Genomic DNA, 16,825 nt, shown 5'->3' on the forward strand with positions numbered 1-16,825 from the left:
TAATTGAGTTTTGTTTTTATTTCTAGTTAATCCAATCTGTGTTTGCTTTTAACTTTCAGCATAATTTAGACCACTTCATTTAAGATTACTGTAGTTGTGATTAGATTTTAGTTTGTTATTTTATTGTCTTCTATTTGTTCCATTTGTTCTTTATTCCCTTTTCCCTCTTTTCCACATTTGTTTTGAATAAATTGAGTATTTGTTATTCTATTTTGTTCTCCTTTGTTGGCTTATCAATTATAACTCTTTGCCCTACTATTTTAGCTGTTGCTTTGTTGGTCTGTAATATACATCTTTACTTATTTTCTGTCTTCAAGTGATATACCATTTCACATATCTTGCAAGAACCTTACAATAGTTTGCTTTCATATCTCCCCTTATGGCCTTTACGCTATTATTGTCACGCATTTTCTTTACATATGTTGTAAACTCCACAATACATTGTTTTTCTTTTAGCTTGCACCGTCAGTTATCTTTTTTGCTTGAACTGTCAGTTATCTTTTCTGAGTTCTGTCAGCAATCATTTTATCTCCTCTACCTTTTTGGACATTTTCTGTCCTTAATTTTTGAATTTCTGATTCAGAGTATTGAATATTTCAGATGCTTTAGTATGTTTAGGGTATGGCCTTACAGTTTTGCTTCATGGTTATTGTTCTGGGTAAAATTTACCTTGGTTGATAGGTACGGAATTTCATTTTTTTAGATTTTACTACTAACTTTCTGTGGATTTGTTATTTTTTCTCCTCTTGATTTTTGTGATATTCAGGTATTCTACAGATTCTGTTTAATGGTACTCTACCAGTTTATCAATGTCCAGATATTTACATAGATGTTTTATGTCTGTTTTGTGGTGATGGTGGGGAGAAATGAGTTTCTCCAGTTTTGTGGTTATCTTTTTACCTGCAGGACTCTAAGTTTTTACCCATTGTTTCTTTTCCCCCTGAACACGGAAATTACTAATGGATGCTCTTCCTTTTTTGCTTTTTGCCTCCTATAGAAGTTCCCTCAAATTGTTTGTCCTTAAAAGTCCTTTACTTGCAGGCAGTTTTCTGGTGTGAGTCCTTTTTGTAGACTTTTCAGACTTAAAATGCCTCCGTCTTCTTTGTGATGGTTTTGTATTGAACTTGTATACCACCATGAGCATTAACTTCTCCATAATTTTTCTTGATCAGCCTTGCAGGGGCAGGAGTATAAGACTTCCCACTCTGGGACAGACAGATTGCCCCTTTTTATTTCCAGTCATTTGGAGTTTAGACATTCTCAGTCTTCAAATTATGAGGGCTGAGGGCATAGTTTCTGCGTAGATTCACTTCTCTTCTTTTTGTTCTGTACTATCTTGGGAGAAAGTATTGGAAGAGGGGAGCTATGGCCCACCACTGTCTTTAATTATCCATAATTGCTGTTGATTCTGGGTTTATTTTATAAATATAGATATGAACATGTTCTCAAACATACAAGTATCTGTGTGAAAATTCTAAAAAAGACATAGGAAACACGTTTGAGTCATTATCACGGTTAGATGAGGTTATAAGTGTAAGGATCCCCCCGCCCTTAATTGGCATAGTGCCCTTTTTAGAAGAGATACTTGGGAATTCTTTTTTCTGGACATGCTCATAAAGAAGAAAACGTGAGCACACAGAAAAATGTCAGCCACCTATAAGCTGTTTTTAGAAAAATGTTAGCCACCTGTAAGCTAAGAGAAGTGGTTTCAGAATGAAACTTATGCTTTGATTTTGGATTTCCCAGCCTTGAGAATTGTGAAAAAATAAATTTCTGTTGTTTAAACCACCCAGTCTGTTGTATTTTGTTATAGCAGCCTAAGTAGACCAAGACACACACACACAGATGCACACACATTCACAGATACATGTACACTTGTATATTATTATAGTTTTTTTTGTAACAGTAAAAAATTGGATGTGTGAAAATATATCTTAGTAATGGACTGGGTAAATAAAGCTTATGACAGAAACATATATTGGAATGCCATCTAGTCATTATACAATGTGTATTTTCATTTATTGATATCAAAGATAAATGCAGTATATTAAGTGAAAACTGTTTATACTCAAAGTATGTTCCCATTTTATTAAAAAGAATAAGTTTTTAAAGGAAATTTACCCCAAATATTGAATGTAGATTTTACTGGACTTAGGACAGCATGTAGTTTTAATTTTCTTTTGTATATTTCTGTGTTGTCTTCTTAATAAGTTGTTGTTTTTATCATAAACAAATATTTGAATTTGTGAAAAGTTCTAAAAACACTGAACGGAAAAATCATATATATGGAATCTGTCTTTTGGGAAGACATGTTTGTTTAATAGGAATTAATTTTTCTGAATATAGTTGTAAGAAGTTAAGAGTTGAGGCTTAAAGGCAAAGGGCCACCTTTAAAGAGGGATGCCATATTTCTATTTGCTAAATCTGGCCACTCTATATTAAAGGAATATGATTTGCTTTGTATATTTGAGATTCTAAAAGTGTTCATAGTAGAAGGAACCCTAGTATTTTTTAATGTGCAAGTGAGGAGGTTAAGAGTCACAGAGGTTGATGACTTTTTCAAGGTCATCCAGCAACTCAGGTGGCCGTCAGGACCTCAACTCAGTCTTGCACAATTCTTGCCATCCTGTCTTGCTTGTCAACCTCCTATATTTTTAGCTTGCTAACTGATAGCTAAATTCTGTTAATAGTGATTATAGGAGTTAATCTAAGCAGTGTTGTAACTTTGTCTTTACTCCTGTTCTAAAGTTTTTTTTTTCTTTAACACAATAATGCTATACAATGTTGGTTGAATAAATAATGGTCTTACCTACCCATAGGCTTCCCTGATAGCTCAGTTGATAAAAAATCCAGCTGCAATGCAGCTGGTGTGATTTCCTGTGTCAGGAAGATCCCCTGGAGAAAGGGATAGGATACTCACTCCAGTATTCCTGGGCTTTCCTTGTGGCTCAGCTGGTAAAGAATCTGCATGCAATGTTGGAAACCTTGGTTCCATCCCCGAGTTGGGAAGATCCCCTGGAGAAGGGAATGGCTACCCACTCCAGTATTCTTGCATGGAGAATTCCATGGACTGTAGAGTCCATGGGCTCGCCATGAGTCAGATACAACTGAGCTACTTTCACTTCACTTCACTTCCCTTCACTACCTACCCATATTGCTTTTATCTAGCTATTCTGGTGAAATCCTGTAATTTAGGTTGAAAAGATGACCACAGCATATTAAACAATTAAAAAAAATATTTATTTATTTATTTTTGGCTGTGCTGGGTCTTTGTTGCTGCTTGAGCTTTGCCCTAGTTGTGCTGAGTGGGGGCTACTCTCCAGTTGTGGTGCATGGGCTTCTCATTGCAGTGGCTTCTGTTGTTGTGGTACATGGACTCTGGGGCATGTGGGCTCAGCAGTTGCAGTTCCTGTGCTCTAGACCACAGACTCAATAGTTATGGTGTACCGGCTCAGTTACCCGTGGCATGTGGGATCTTTCCAGACGGGGCTCGAACCTGCCCTGTTTCCTGCCTTGGCATGCAGATTCTTTACCACTGAGCCACCAGGGAAGCACTAAATTTTTTAAAATATTAAAGTACTTTTAACATGAAATAATTTCTAGCTTAAAAGCCTTTCCTCATTGGCATTCTTTTTTAACTGGAAGCAAAAAAGGTGAACTGTTTCCAGTTGGGAGATACATGTATATCCACCTACTGAGCCCATGGGCTATATTTCAGGATGATCTTTTGGAACATTTGAAGGCTGTTTAGTAGACGGTCAGGTCTGCTAACAGGCAATACTACTTAAACATACACCCAGACAGCTACTTTTGCTTTGTGGAGACTGTCTGTCTTCAGACTGATTAGCATAAAGGTTGACTGCAGTCTCTGGAGTTAGCCTGTTGGGGCTTTACATCTCTAATCCACATTCTCTAGGTGTCACTTAATCTCTCAATGCTTCAATTTTAGCATTTGTGAAATATACATAGTAGTGTTGCCTGCTTCAGAAGATTATTATTGTTGCAGTAAATTATGATAATACAGGTCAAGCATTTATAACAGTGCCTAGTTTATAATAATAAAAACTAACACATATTGCACTTACTGCTATCATTCTAGTCAACTTATTTTGTAGCATCATAAGCAAAAGTAACTTGAGAAGGCAGTATGTGAAATATTTGGAAAATATATTCATCGACATGTCAACCATTAAATGTTCTATTGAATATAATGCTCACTCTGGCTAGTATAGTCTTCAGGCATTCAAATATGGAGTTTGCAGAAAAAAAAGTTTATGCTGAGGTATGGAATCTGGGTTTCCCAGGTGCTGCAGTGGTAAAGAATCCAGCTGCCAATGCTAGAGATGCAAGAGATGCTGGTTGGATCCCTGGGTTGGGAAGACCCCCTGGAGTAGGAAATGGCAACTCACTCCAGTATTATTGCCTGGAAAATACAATGGACAGAGAACCCTGTTGGGCTACAGTCCTTGGGTCCCAAAGGGTTGGACACAACTGAGCACATGCACACACACACTCACAGACATGGAATCTACCTTAACATTCTTTTAACATCATGGAAATGCAAAGATACTGTCTTGTAGACCATAATTTTCAGCGTTGAAAATTGCCCATGTGTATGTATACTTAGTCACTCAGTCATGTCCAACTTTTTTCAAGTATTCTTGTCCAGGCAAGAATACTGGAGTGGGTAGTCATTCCCTTCTCCAGGGTATCTTAACAACTCAGAGATCAAACCCAGGTCTCTTGCATTGCAGTTGGATTCTTTACCATCTAAGCCACCAAGGAAGCCTGAAAATAATCCATAATATACTCTTTTTTCAAGATTAAATTATTCTTTACTTAGTGTTCAGACTAAAGGCATGTTAATATGCAGTTATGGACTATAATCACATTCAAGGTGGAAGGAATTTCCTCATATATTAATGTTTTATGGTAAATTATATTCTGTGCCCTGTTTCAAGATTATTGACCTTTCCATTTGGAAGAAATATGAAAGATGCCATCTGAATCACTAAATAATGTCACATATAAACAATCATTATTCCATGCATACATGCTCCTCTGGGAACAGACTTTTAGAATACAAATGCTTAAGGCTAAGTAAACTAAATTAAATGTTGTATTTGTAAATATAGATATAATTGACATTATATTATTTCAGAGGTATACAGCATAATGATTTGATTTTGTTTATAAAGTTGGTGCCTCATACCCTCTGGATCTGCAGGATTTAATTAACTATGGATTGAAAATATTGGGGAAAAAATTACAGAAAATAACAAAAAGCAAAACTTGAATTTGCATCATTAGCAACTATTTGCATAGTGTTTATATTGTATTAAGTATTGTAAGTAGTCTAGAGATGACTTAAAGTATACAGGAGGATGAGTATAAGGTTATATATATAACCTTATATATATATGGGTTATATATATATATATACATATATATATGTATATATATATGTATATATATACAAAAAGTGCTATGTCATTTTATATGTCAGGTACTTGAACATCCAGTGATTTTGGTATTTGTGGGGGACCTGGAACCAGTATCCCTTGGATACCCAGGGGCTGCTGTATTGTAAAATGATCAATGCAGTAAGTCTGGTTAATAGTTAACATCCATCACCATACAGTTATAAAATTTTGTTTTCTTAATGATGAAAAATTTGAGGACCTACTCTTTTAGCAACTTTTAGATATACAGCACAGTCTTATTAACAATAGTCTGCATGTTGTGCATATATTCCCATGACTTTCTTATTTTATAGCTTGGAGTTTACACATTTAACCCCCTGCACCCATTTTGCTCACCTTCTACTCATAATACACTTTTAACACTTAATATAGCTAAATGGAGGCTGTACTTTGCAATATTGAGAACTGTTCTCTAGGCCTTAGATCTTAAACTGTTCAGAACTGATTTCAAGATATTTTTTTAAATGACTTCCTATTCTTAAACTTTGTTTCAAGGCCAGAGAGTTACTGAAACATACTGTTGTCACTGTTCTTTTCTAGTGAGTGGATAGAGCCATATCTACTTTTAGCCACGACTTTTACCTACAATGCTGTACATTTTAGCTAAGCACCTATCATTCAGTTTAGAATTGTGTTTCTTATTTCTTTAATGAAATAGATTTGTATCATACTCTTCCAAAGATTCTATTGAATTTTTAACCAGTTTCTTTATAACCTTTCCCTAAGGTATTCCCATCTGTCAGCAGCACTTAATTTGGAATAACATGGAACTTGAAGATGATTACTGCTTGAATTATTACAAGTGAGTGTAATTGCACATCAGATGTTTTATAGATGCTCAGAATTATGACTTCATTTGCCATTGTTTTTCTTCTGAATCCTTGAATCATGTCTCGTCTTCTGAATAATTCTTAGCCCTGAATTTCAGTGTAAATTCCAAACTTTAAGATGTGTTGGCTCCATACCCATACTATGATCCTTGTCCTCTGATTTCTTTGCTTTACCTTTTCATTATTTATACCAAGCTATTTACCCCTGCATTTTTAGACTTCCTCTTCTTATCTTACTTTCTTTGCTCCTTTCTTTGAATATTGACTTACTACCACCTGGCTTCGTTCCTTTTCTTTCATTTTCACAAGTGTACTGGGTAAGAGAGTATTGCTCTTCATGTCTTTCATTTTTCTTAAGCTTTCCTGATGTGACACTAAGTGACATTGTGTGCATCAGTGATTGCAAATATGTTGTCTGACCTTTTGTCTTTCTCCCTTCTCTCACATCATTCTTCATTCTTTCCTAAAACAAAAAGATCAGAGGCCATGTGGAATAGCTGGGAGAGCAGTGGGCGTTGGGAGATTTGTAGATTTGCAATTTTTCTATTTTGTTAGTTAGATCTGTTATTTCTGACACTTTGGGTTTTAACAGCTTCTTTTCTTCTTAGGGCCTAACATGTGAAATGATGAGGTTGAACTACAGAGGTCCTTTTCATACTTTTTATCCATTTCATATTTAAGTCTTAGGAGAACTTCATGTTTTCATTATTTATGCAAGTAAATAAGTTAACATTTTATATTTATGCACATTACTATATCTTTTAAAAAATCTTTTAGAGTAAGCACTATGCCTGATAAACAACACATAAGTATGTGTATATTTAACACTGAATGTATTTTGATGTTTGTGGTTTTTTTTGTGTGTGTTAATTATCCACAGCATTTCAGAAGGTTGTACCTTGAAGCTGGTTTTGGCTATGCGCGGTGGACCTATAAACACTAGTAGAGGTAGGCATATATTAAAATTACGTATATTAAAGCAATTTGACAGTAGTAATCTTCAAGCCAGATGATCTTATAGCCTTAGGTTTTGTTCAGTTTTTTTCCCTTCTATTATGTCTTAGAAGAACCACACTTGTTTCTCTCAGCATTTTTTAAAATTTTTTAAAAATTTATTTATTTTTATTGAAGTATGGTTGATTTACAGTGTTGTGTTAGTTTCAAGTATCTAGCAAAGTGATTCAGTCATACATATTTATATGTGTGTTTATTTGTATATGTATGTATCTTTTTTAGATTCTTTTCCCTTATAGGTTATTATAAAATATTAAGTATACATCCTTGTGCCATATAATAGGTCCTTCAGCATTGTTTTTTAAAGCTTAAATGCACAGAGGCAGGAACTCATACTCCAGAAAATCTCATGATTCCTCATTCAGTCCAGAAAGTTTAAATATAAACCTCACCAGTATAGGAAAGAACAATGGGATGGCATAGTATAAATATTACATCGTTATCCCTGTGTTTAGGTGCAGTTTACTGGTCTTGTTGCTTTTTTCAATCCACCAAGTCTTCAACTCCTGGGGTAATGATTGTTATAGGAAATTCCAAAGATACCTCTTAGCCTGGTTTGTGATGCGTTTGGATTTTATAGGTATTATCATGGTCCTGTTAAAGTCCTTTTTTCAGAATGTGGGTGTCTCTGAAAGTCCATTCATTCATTCATTCATTCAGGAAGTACATTTTGAGTATCTCCTAGATGTTCAGTGCAGTGTTTCTTGGGAGAGAATGTTCCTGCTTCATTACAGTGCCCACAATAGACGTGAGAAGAATTGATGTTGCTTCAAGGAGTTCTAAGTGCTGTGGGGGCAGTAGTAGCATGACAGTGTCTATGGAAGTAGGGTAGTAGGAGGACAGTTGTGCAAGAGCACTTGGAGATGGTGATGTGAGCAAAGACTTGATTAACAAGAAAATTCTAAACTTGGGAAAAACTGGAAGTGTTCACCTTTCTCCTTGATTCAGGTTTATCACATGAATCCCCACAAAGTAGAGGCATCCTTCGATTTCTCAGAGCAATCCTGCTCTGTAGGCCTCATTTTGGGGAAGGTCTTGGTATTTGATCCTTTACTAACCAGAAAATTGAATGTTAAGTATTGATTCCACTGATGGCTTAATACTTCTTCCACAAGTCAGATTTCATCTCCATGCTTCCTGATTAGAAAATAGGGTTATCACCGTCTTTTTCTTAGCTATTTCAAGAGGATTTTTTGAGATAGGTTACTGTGACTGTTGAACTCTCATGGATAAGTTAGAAAAAAACAAAGATAATACTGTGAGAGCTGATTAACCAGACTCGTAATATCAGGGACTTCCTGTTAATTGGACTTAAATTGTCCCATGTGACATGTGATGTCTGTACTACTGGTTGTGAGAGTAGTACAAAAACCCTAATGCATTTACTGAGCTGTTATGGTGAGACGTGAATTTAATATCATGTGAATTCCATTGTATTATATTTTCAGAGTTTGTTATTTATGTATAGTATTGTCTTTAAACACGGATGTTTTATTATTTATTATTATTATTATATTTATTACCTGCTTTTCTTACTAGGACTACAATTATATATATGAGGATGAGTATGAGCACCACAGGTTCTGAATTTAAAATATATGTATTTTTTAATTTAAAGTAAGTGAAAGTTATCACTACCCTTTGGTAGTTGAAGTGTTGTCATACTTTTTTCCTACAGTTTCCTGTGCCTTGTTTGTAACTGAGAAAATCAGACCCTAGAACTTGTCTTATTTGATATTTTAGATTAGGTTTTTAATAAGTTTGCCTTTATTGAATCAGCTTTTAAAATCTAACAGCTTGCTGTTCTTCTACCTTTGTTCCTTTGGTTGCTGTGTTGTATCCAGCTCTGCAACTTTATGGACTATCTTTATTGCCTGCTAGTCTCCATTCCCCATGAGGTTCTCCAGGCAAAAATACTGGAGTGGGTTACCATTTCCTTCTCCAGTTGTCTGCTTTACATCATTGAAAACTTTGTGAAAAGGAAAAATTACCCAAATCTAGAACTTTTCCATATTGTATATCAGAAACCTTATTTTTAGCTACTGAGTCTTACCTGAAATTCGTGGTTTAGAAAATATCTTTATCATGTGAATTCTAGTAATAATTAGCTTTTAAAATTGTTTTTTGAATTAAGCATTATCAAAGCAACCTAGAAAAGGACTTTCTTGGCAGTCCAGTGGTTTGGACTCTGTGCTTCCACTGCAGGGGACAATGATTTTGATTCCTGGTGGGAACTAAGATCCCGAAAGCTGCATGGCACAGCCAAAAAAGAAAAATATTTTCCTTTCTAAAACTAAATTTTATCCTAAACTGTATGCATAATATTTTATACTTGATGAAATCTAAATGATTTTTCTATTATGAAGAGGGATGTGTGTGTGTATAGACACAAGTGCATACACATAGTCAATGCCAATGACTCCCGAAATAAGGCACACTCTGTTGGTTTAAACAAGACTTTTGTGTGGTTTTAGTAATGGCAGCAGCATAGTTTTTGTGTCTTGTTAATGTAATGTGGAAAGTGTAGCATAAATACATTTTGTGTATATGAAAGTCTTATCAAAAACAAGGTAAATCTTACTGTGTTTCTGAAGTTTCTGTGTTTTATTAATAGTGGTGGTATTGAATTTAGGACATGGGGACATCTTCAATGGTTAATTAGCTTCAGAGTTTAATATTTATTATTGTTGTGACTTTCTAAAGGGTAGTTCAGCACTGTGATTCTGTTAATAAATAAGCTACTTGAAAGAAAGTTACAGAGTTTGAGAAATTGTTGCCTCTTTTAAGAAAGAACAGTGTTTGTGCAACTTGACATGAAAATGTCTTGGGGAATGAACTTTTTTTTTGCTGTAGCCATTACTTAGACCCCCTGATCTGGGGATCAGGGGCTTTGAGAACATTCAGCCTGTGAGCTGGCCACCTCTTGAGGCTTGTTCCCACCACAAGAGCAGAATCTGTGGCTGCTGTGGATGAGAGTGGCGTGAGATGATGGTAGCAATATCATTCAAATCTGACGACTACTCTGGACCACTAGAGCCATGTGCGCTGACTAGACACTTAGGTGTATACCAGAACAAGTGGGGTCCTGGGATGATGCTTTCAAGTAACAACATATTAATCATTACAGACACAGCAATTTTTGTATAATAAGTCGCCCCCTTGTGGTCTTGAGTTACCATGTACTGAAATGGCAACCCACTCCAGTACTCTTGCCTAGAAAACCCCATGGACAGAGGAGCGTGGTAGGCTACAGTCCATGGGGTTGCAAAGAGTTGGACATGACTGAGCGACTTCACTTTTCCTTTTTTTAAATTACCTGTCTTCATGTCAAGAATGAACTCTGAGAAGAATCAGCGTTTATATAAAACCAGAAAGAAAAAAGGGATTCACTTCTAATTTCTAAAATATGTCTCCCAGTTGTGTGTGTTTGTTTTTTTAAATCTAAAGTAAGTGGAATTTACATTGATTTTTAATGATTGATTGTTGAAACCAATATTGGAACATATAGGGAGTGGAAGATATGAAGTGAAAATAGTTATAGATAATTATGTCATAGAATCAATGACTATACACTCCAGTGGCACAGGAAAAACCTCATGTATTTAGTTAAACCCTGTCTTTGTACATAAAAACATATTTCTTTTCTTTCATATTAATACAACATAGAAAATGTTGTATTAACTGTAAAAAGACCAAAAACTTATTTGAGGAATGTAATATATATATGTATTGTATGCACAGGATTGTTGTTCAATTTGACATGTTATATCCTGATGGTGTACCAAAATGCATTGAACTTGATATAAATTGAAAGCTTACCTATTAATGTTTCCATTTGTAGTTCCTATGGAAGATCCCCTTAAGGAGATGGCTGAGTACGTGGATTCCAGTCGAGATGAGGTCTGGGAGAAGACCTCCTGCAACAAGCAAGTTACACTTTTGGTATACCAAGAAGGAGATCAATTGAATTTCTTCCGTGTAGTAGACAGGGGAGACGGCACTCTAACACCATTATCTGAATCTTTAAGGTAAATAGGTTTTCATTTACATGTCTCACTTAGAAAAGGAGAATATCATATGATACACCCATAAACCTTATGTTTACCTTGTGTTGTCAGAATAATCTTACTATAGTCACAAGATTAGCTAAATTTTATGCATTCTCCCCTCCTCCCCATCCCACCTCAGTTATGTAATTCTGAAATTGTCTTTCCTTTGATCGATAGGGGAGAAGGCAATGGCACCCCACTCCAGTACTCTTGCCTGGAAAATCCCATGGACGGAGGAGCCTGGTAGGCTACAGTCCATGGGGTCGCGAAGTCTGACATGACTGAGCAACTTCACTTTCACTTTTCACTTTCATCCACTGGACAGGGAAATGGCAGCCGACTCCAGTATTCTTGCCTGGAGAATCCCAGGGACGGGAGCCTGGTGGGTTGCTGTCTATGGCGTCACACAGAGTTGGACACGACTGACGTGACTTAGCAGCAGCAGCATGATCGATAGGAGTAATTTCTAAAACTGAAATTTCTTTATGGAGTAGGATTCTTTGTAAAAATATTTGTCATTAAAACTCTAAGATGCCTACTAGACTATTGAGTTTTGTTATAATAGTATGATGTTATATCAGTATAGCCGTGGCGTAATATAAAGGATTAAGCCTAAAGTTACTCTTTTTTTTCCCCCCAAAATTTAATTGTTGCTTAAAGGTGGATAAATCTTTACTTCTCTAGTCCTATTTTCCTATTCTGTAAAAGGAGGAGGGGGAATTCCTTGGTGGTCCAGTTGTTAGGACTCAGTGTTCTCACTGACAAGGGCCCAGATTCAATCCCTGGTTTGGGAACTAAGATCCTACAAGCCGTGGGGCACAGCCTCAAAAATAAATAAATAAATAAAATAAAAAATTATGTAATGTAGAATCCTTAGAAAAAGGAAGGAGGGTTGTTTTAAAGTCAGAAGGAAACAAAGGTACTTGTGCTAGGCAGTAGAGAACTTAGTAAATTGGATAAGGTAAGTTTTAAGTTTCTGTGCACTCTGCCTAACTATGTTTTTTTTAAACTTATTTCACTTTAAAACATTCACTAAACGTTTAACTGAGCTTTTAGAGTCAGTTTTTGTACTACACACTAAGTTATAAAGATTATATTCCTTCCTTTATGGAACATGAAATCTGCTATAAATTGTATCTATAATATAATTTTGTCAGTTGTAAAAAGACATTAAAATCTCTGGAAAAGCAGATAAGAGGGCCTTCATTTTATCTGAAAGGTGGGGAGTTAGGAATAACCTCTGAGAAAAAGTGACCTTAAAAGAGGAGTAGGACAGGCAACAAAGGAAAGGTATTACAGGTAACTAAAATTTAATTCCACAGCATTAAAACCTGGTGGCAATACCATTCATACAAAAATTAACTTGCAGTCTGAAATCAGTTTCCATGGCTTGGGAGTCTAGGCACAGTTTAGCCAGGTACTCTTCTCAGGTTTCCACAAAGCTTCAGTCAAGGTGTTGGCAAAGGTGCACCCCCACCTGGAAATTTCAGTGAGGAAGATAATCTGCTTGCAAGCTCATTCATTTTGTTGGCCTATTTCCTGATGGTCATATGACTGAGGGCCCTGGTTTTTTTGCTGGCTTTTGGGTAGAGGCTGCCTTCAGTTCTCTTTTGATTAACTCAAAATCAGCTGATTTGGAGCCTGAATTATATCTGAAAACCGCCTCTACTTTTGCCATATTCTGTGCCAAGCTCAAGGTTAGGAGAATATACAGGGTGTGAGCACCTGGAATTGGGAATCAGGGAATTCCTTTAGGATTCACCTCACCTAAGTGTGTTATGTGGAAGAGAGATTATACTTATTGTTTTGGCAGAGAGCAGACATCACGAATGGTGCTTTTGTTGGCTGTATGTGTCAGAATCTGGTTAGCACTGCAAGCATGCCTTAAACATAAAAGTAGAGAAGAGGGAGCAGTGAGGCTGCAGCTTTAATCCAGCATCTCTTGCTTTAGACTGTGAGTAGAATTTCTTTATAGCAGTCTTTCCATTTGCTGGTTTACTGTTATTTGGGTTTTCCTCTTCAGGATATCCTCTTTTGGCTCTCCTTTCCTAGAGGAGAGGGTCTAAGCTCCATAGCTTTGCATGGAGGCCCTTTACAACCTGTTATCATTTTTACAGCTCGTGTTTATTATGCCATGCTTTTGTGCTTCTTTCTCCATTGGCTTGAAACATCACTTACTCTTTTTACTAAGAGTAAACTCAAAACTTCTATTTGTGTTTAAGACATAATCCAAATGTTATTATGGATTTCAATTAAAATTGTATTATTGTTCCTCTTAATATATTCTTTGTTTCTTTTTCTTTTCCTCTCTCTTCACTTACCAGAATTGGACAAGGGATATGGTGGATGAGGAAGCAGAGCAGAAAGCTCTTTTCTTATCCTGAGAGAGGCTTTCTTAACTCTTATAATAGGAGACAGCAACCGTTTCTGTAAAGGGCCAGATAGTAACTATTTTAGGGTTTTCAGGCCAAGAGATTAAGCTAAGGATACCATGTAAAAGTACTTACATAACCAGATAAAACAAATTTTCACAAAATTTTTACAGATAAAATTCAAAATATAATAATTGAGTGTGTGTATATCTAATTCAGGTCTACTAACGAGAAGAATGGAGTTCTTTTTTTATGGGAGTAATAGTTTAGTTAATTGGGGTTGAAAGCTAGCGTTACCTGTCAAATTTGTGGAATCAGTTGTGAAAATTTATTTGTTAATGTTGATCTGGAATGAGATTTTATATATTTTATCTTTAAAATTTGTACTTCCAAATACTGGTAGCATATGATTTTAATTGAGCACTTTCATCACTAGGAAGGCATTTATAGAATACTCTTAGAGTCCTTTTCAGCTGTTTGCCTTTAGTGTGTCACTATGTTGCACTTCCAGTAGAACACAGGTGGAGCTTCTCAACTGCACATTTAAATAGATTTTTGAAATATACAGATTTCCTTTAACTTCCATTGACACTGTTGGTTAAGTAATATGTGATAGATTCAAATATTTACTGCAGAATACCTTCTGATGAATAACACAAATAACCATAGGTTTTAAACACCTCACATTTTCATTAGCTTTGTAAGTTTGTTCAACAGTTTTTTCCTGTTCTATCAGTTGTAGCAGGTTTCACTTCTTAATGGCTCAGGTGGTAAGGAGTCTACCTACAGTGCAGAAAACCTGGGGTTCTTTCCCTGGGTTGGGAAGATCCCCTGGAGAAGGGAATGGCAATCCACTCCCAGTATTCTTGCCTGAGAAATCCATGGAGAGAGAAGCCTGGCAGGCTACAGTTCATGGGGTCTCAAAGAGTGGGACACGACTGAAGTGACTGACACTTTCACTTGTTTCACTTCAAGTTGTACTTAGTGTTTTAGCAATTTCTTTGAAAATATTCTTACCTTTCATGCAGACTGTACATTGGGTCTAGTTCTTCAGTCACTTCAAATTTGGTACTGATACCCTGAATAAACAAAAACAACTGAGTAACATCTGGCTTATATTAACTTATCAAAAGCCAAGGAAGAAAGTGACTCATTTGCCTCATCTTTTAACTGACTATTGATGTTGCTTCCATTGTTTTCAGTTCTTCTAGAAATTATTCTTGCCAAAAAAAAAATAGTCTTTAAACAAGTTTATTTTCTCTGGCCACAGTTTTTCAACTGCTGTGATCAACTGCTTAATTCACAATTGGTAAACATTTCCTTGTTTGGCTAGTAAATAAACCACTTCGAAACTTCTTTCAGTTGCACTCTCATTTTCATTTTCATACTGTGATGAGATATTCCATTTTTAATTTTCTGCTCGTTCTTATCATTGCTTTCCTGCAAGTTGGGCATGTTGTCATGATTCCTTAATCTGATAATGTCCAAATATGTTGTTTTGCTTTAGCATACCTGTAGTGTCCTTGTATCATAAACACAATACTCTGCTGCTTAATTGATAGCAAAATGACCTTCCCTGGTGGCTCAGTGGTAAAGAATCCACCTGCCAAGCAGGAGACCTGGGTTCAATCCCTGGGTTGGGAAGATCCCCTGAAGGAGAAAGTGGCAACCTGCTCCATTACTGTTGCCTGGGAAATCCCATGGATAGAGGAGCCTGATGGGCTATGGTCCATGGGGTTGCAGAGTCAGACATGACTGAGCACTCTCTGCATTGCTTTAAAACTGTAGCTTTTTAAATTCATTCTTCTCTTTGTTTTGACATGTTGAGTATGTACTAGTAATAAAATATCATTGTACAGTGATACACATGGCACTCAAATTCTGACTGTGCCCCTGTGATTTATAGTGCTAAGCCACAGTACAAAGCAATGAGAGAGCCACATACAATTTCTGTAGTAGCTATCAACTCTGCCATTGTAGTGCAAGAGTAGTATGCAGTATGTGTAATGTGTGATTGAGTGTGATTATGTTCCAGTAAAACTTTACTGGACACAAATATGAATTTCACATTTTCACATTATGAAATATTATTTTGATTTTTTTCAACCATTTAAAGTTTACAAAGACTATTCTTAGCTCATGGGCCAATAAGAAATAAGTGGTGGACTAAATTTGATCTTGGTCTCAGTTTGCCAATTCTTGCTCTAAAAAAGAAATAGAATTATTTGATTTGTTTTGATGCAACACCTAGTATCAGTCATCACTGTTAATCTCAAATTTTCCACCTTACTGCATTTTTAAGTGGGAAGAAATAAAAGGAAGCATTGCAGAGGTTAATTAAATGGTAACTTATCTGTGAAAGTCACATGAGGACTTGGCCTCAGGATAAACAGTATTCTTGTTGAAATAAATATTGCATTTGCTCATCTCTTATTCTTTAATCATATTAGATTAAAAGATTTAGAAAAAGTTAAATACAGCATTCAAGAAAATATTTATAGCATTTAAATATAAAGAAAGATATTCTTGGATTAAGTTGATAAATTAATGTGTTATCCTAGTTACATTTTTCCATTTAGAAAAAAATTGAGATTGGCTTCTCAGTGAATCATGAATCTATGCTTCATGAGAGAAAATACAATAATGTGGTACTTGAAAAAATTAGGTGAACTTAAAAGTGTTTTTTATCTGCTAAAATGCATCCCATGAAATATTTCTCACGTGTGTGTGTGTGTCACAGAAAGATTGATCTCTGTAGGAAAACGGTAAAGGACCAGTGTTTTATTACAGGAAGATTGAGTCAGAAACCTCTTTCATTATTCAATATGGATAAATTTAAAATGCCATGAGATATACTGAGAAGTAGTTGAAGTTAAAGTATTATAAGGTGAGCAAGAATAGAATATTACTTGAGTTATTCCTTCCAACTCCAAGGAACAACTGGCAGAAATCTTCACTCAGCCCTCTTCAGGTGTAGTTAACCTCAAGATGAGAACCTTCACGTACTATAAGTTCTGTCACTTATTTGGATACATAAGCATGATGCAGTAAGGTCTGTAGTTTGGTGCCTGGGGAAG

General features: G+C 35.8%; 1 protein-coding gene across 6 annotated transcripts in view; it reads left to right on the forward strand.

Moving 5' to 3' along the window:
- ZFAND4 (zinc finger AN1-type containing 4) overlaps positions 1 to 16,825 on the forward strand; it is a 50,673-nt gene that overhangs the window by 16,759 nt on the left and 17,089 nt on the right. For all 6 annotated transcript variants that reach the window (XR_010661535.1, XR_010661534.1, XM_065922793.1 and 3 more), the window contains exons 3-5: positions 6,210 to 6,285; positions 7,194 to 7,261; positions 11,169 to 11,355. Coding sequence is in view for 4 of the 6 variants with exons in the window: in XM_065922793.1 (XP_065778865.1) it covers positions 6,210 to 6,285; positions 7,194 to 7,261; positions 11,169 to 11,355 (331 nt within the window). In the remaining 2 variants the exon portion in view is untranslated. The remainder of the gene's footprint in view (positions 1 to 6,209; positions 6,286 to 7,193; positions 7,262 to 11,168; positions 11,356 to 16,825) is intronic.

The sequence above is a fragment of the Muntiacus reevesi genome, chromosome 2 (genome assembly GCF_963930625.1).
Source record: "Muntiacus reevesi chromosome 2, mMunRee1.1, whole genome shotgun sequence".
Classification (NCBI taxonomy): Eukaryota; Metazoa; Chordata; class Mammalia; order Artiodactyla; family Cervidae; genus Muntiacus; species Muntiacus reevesi.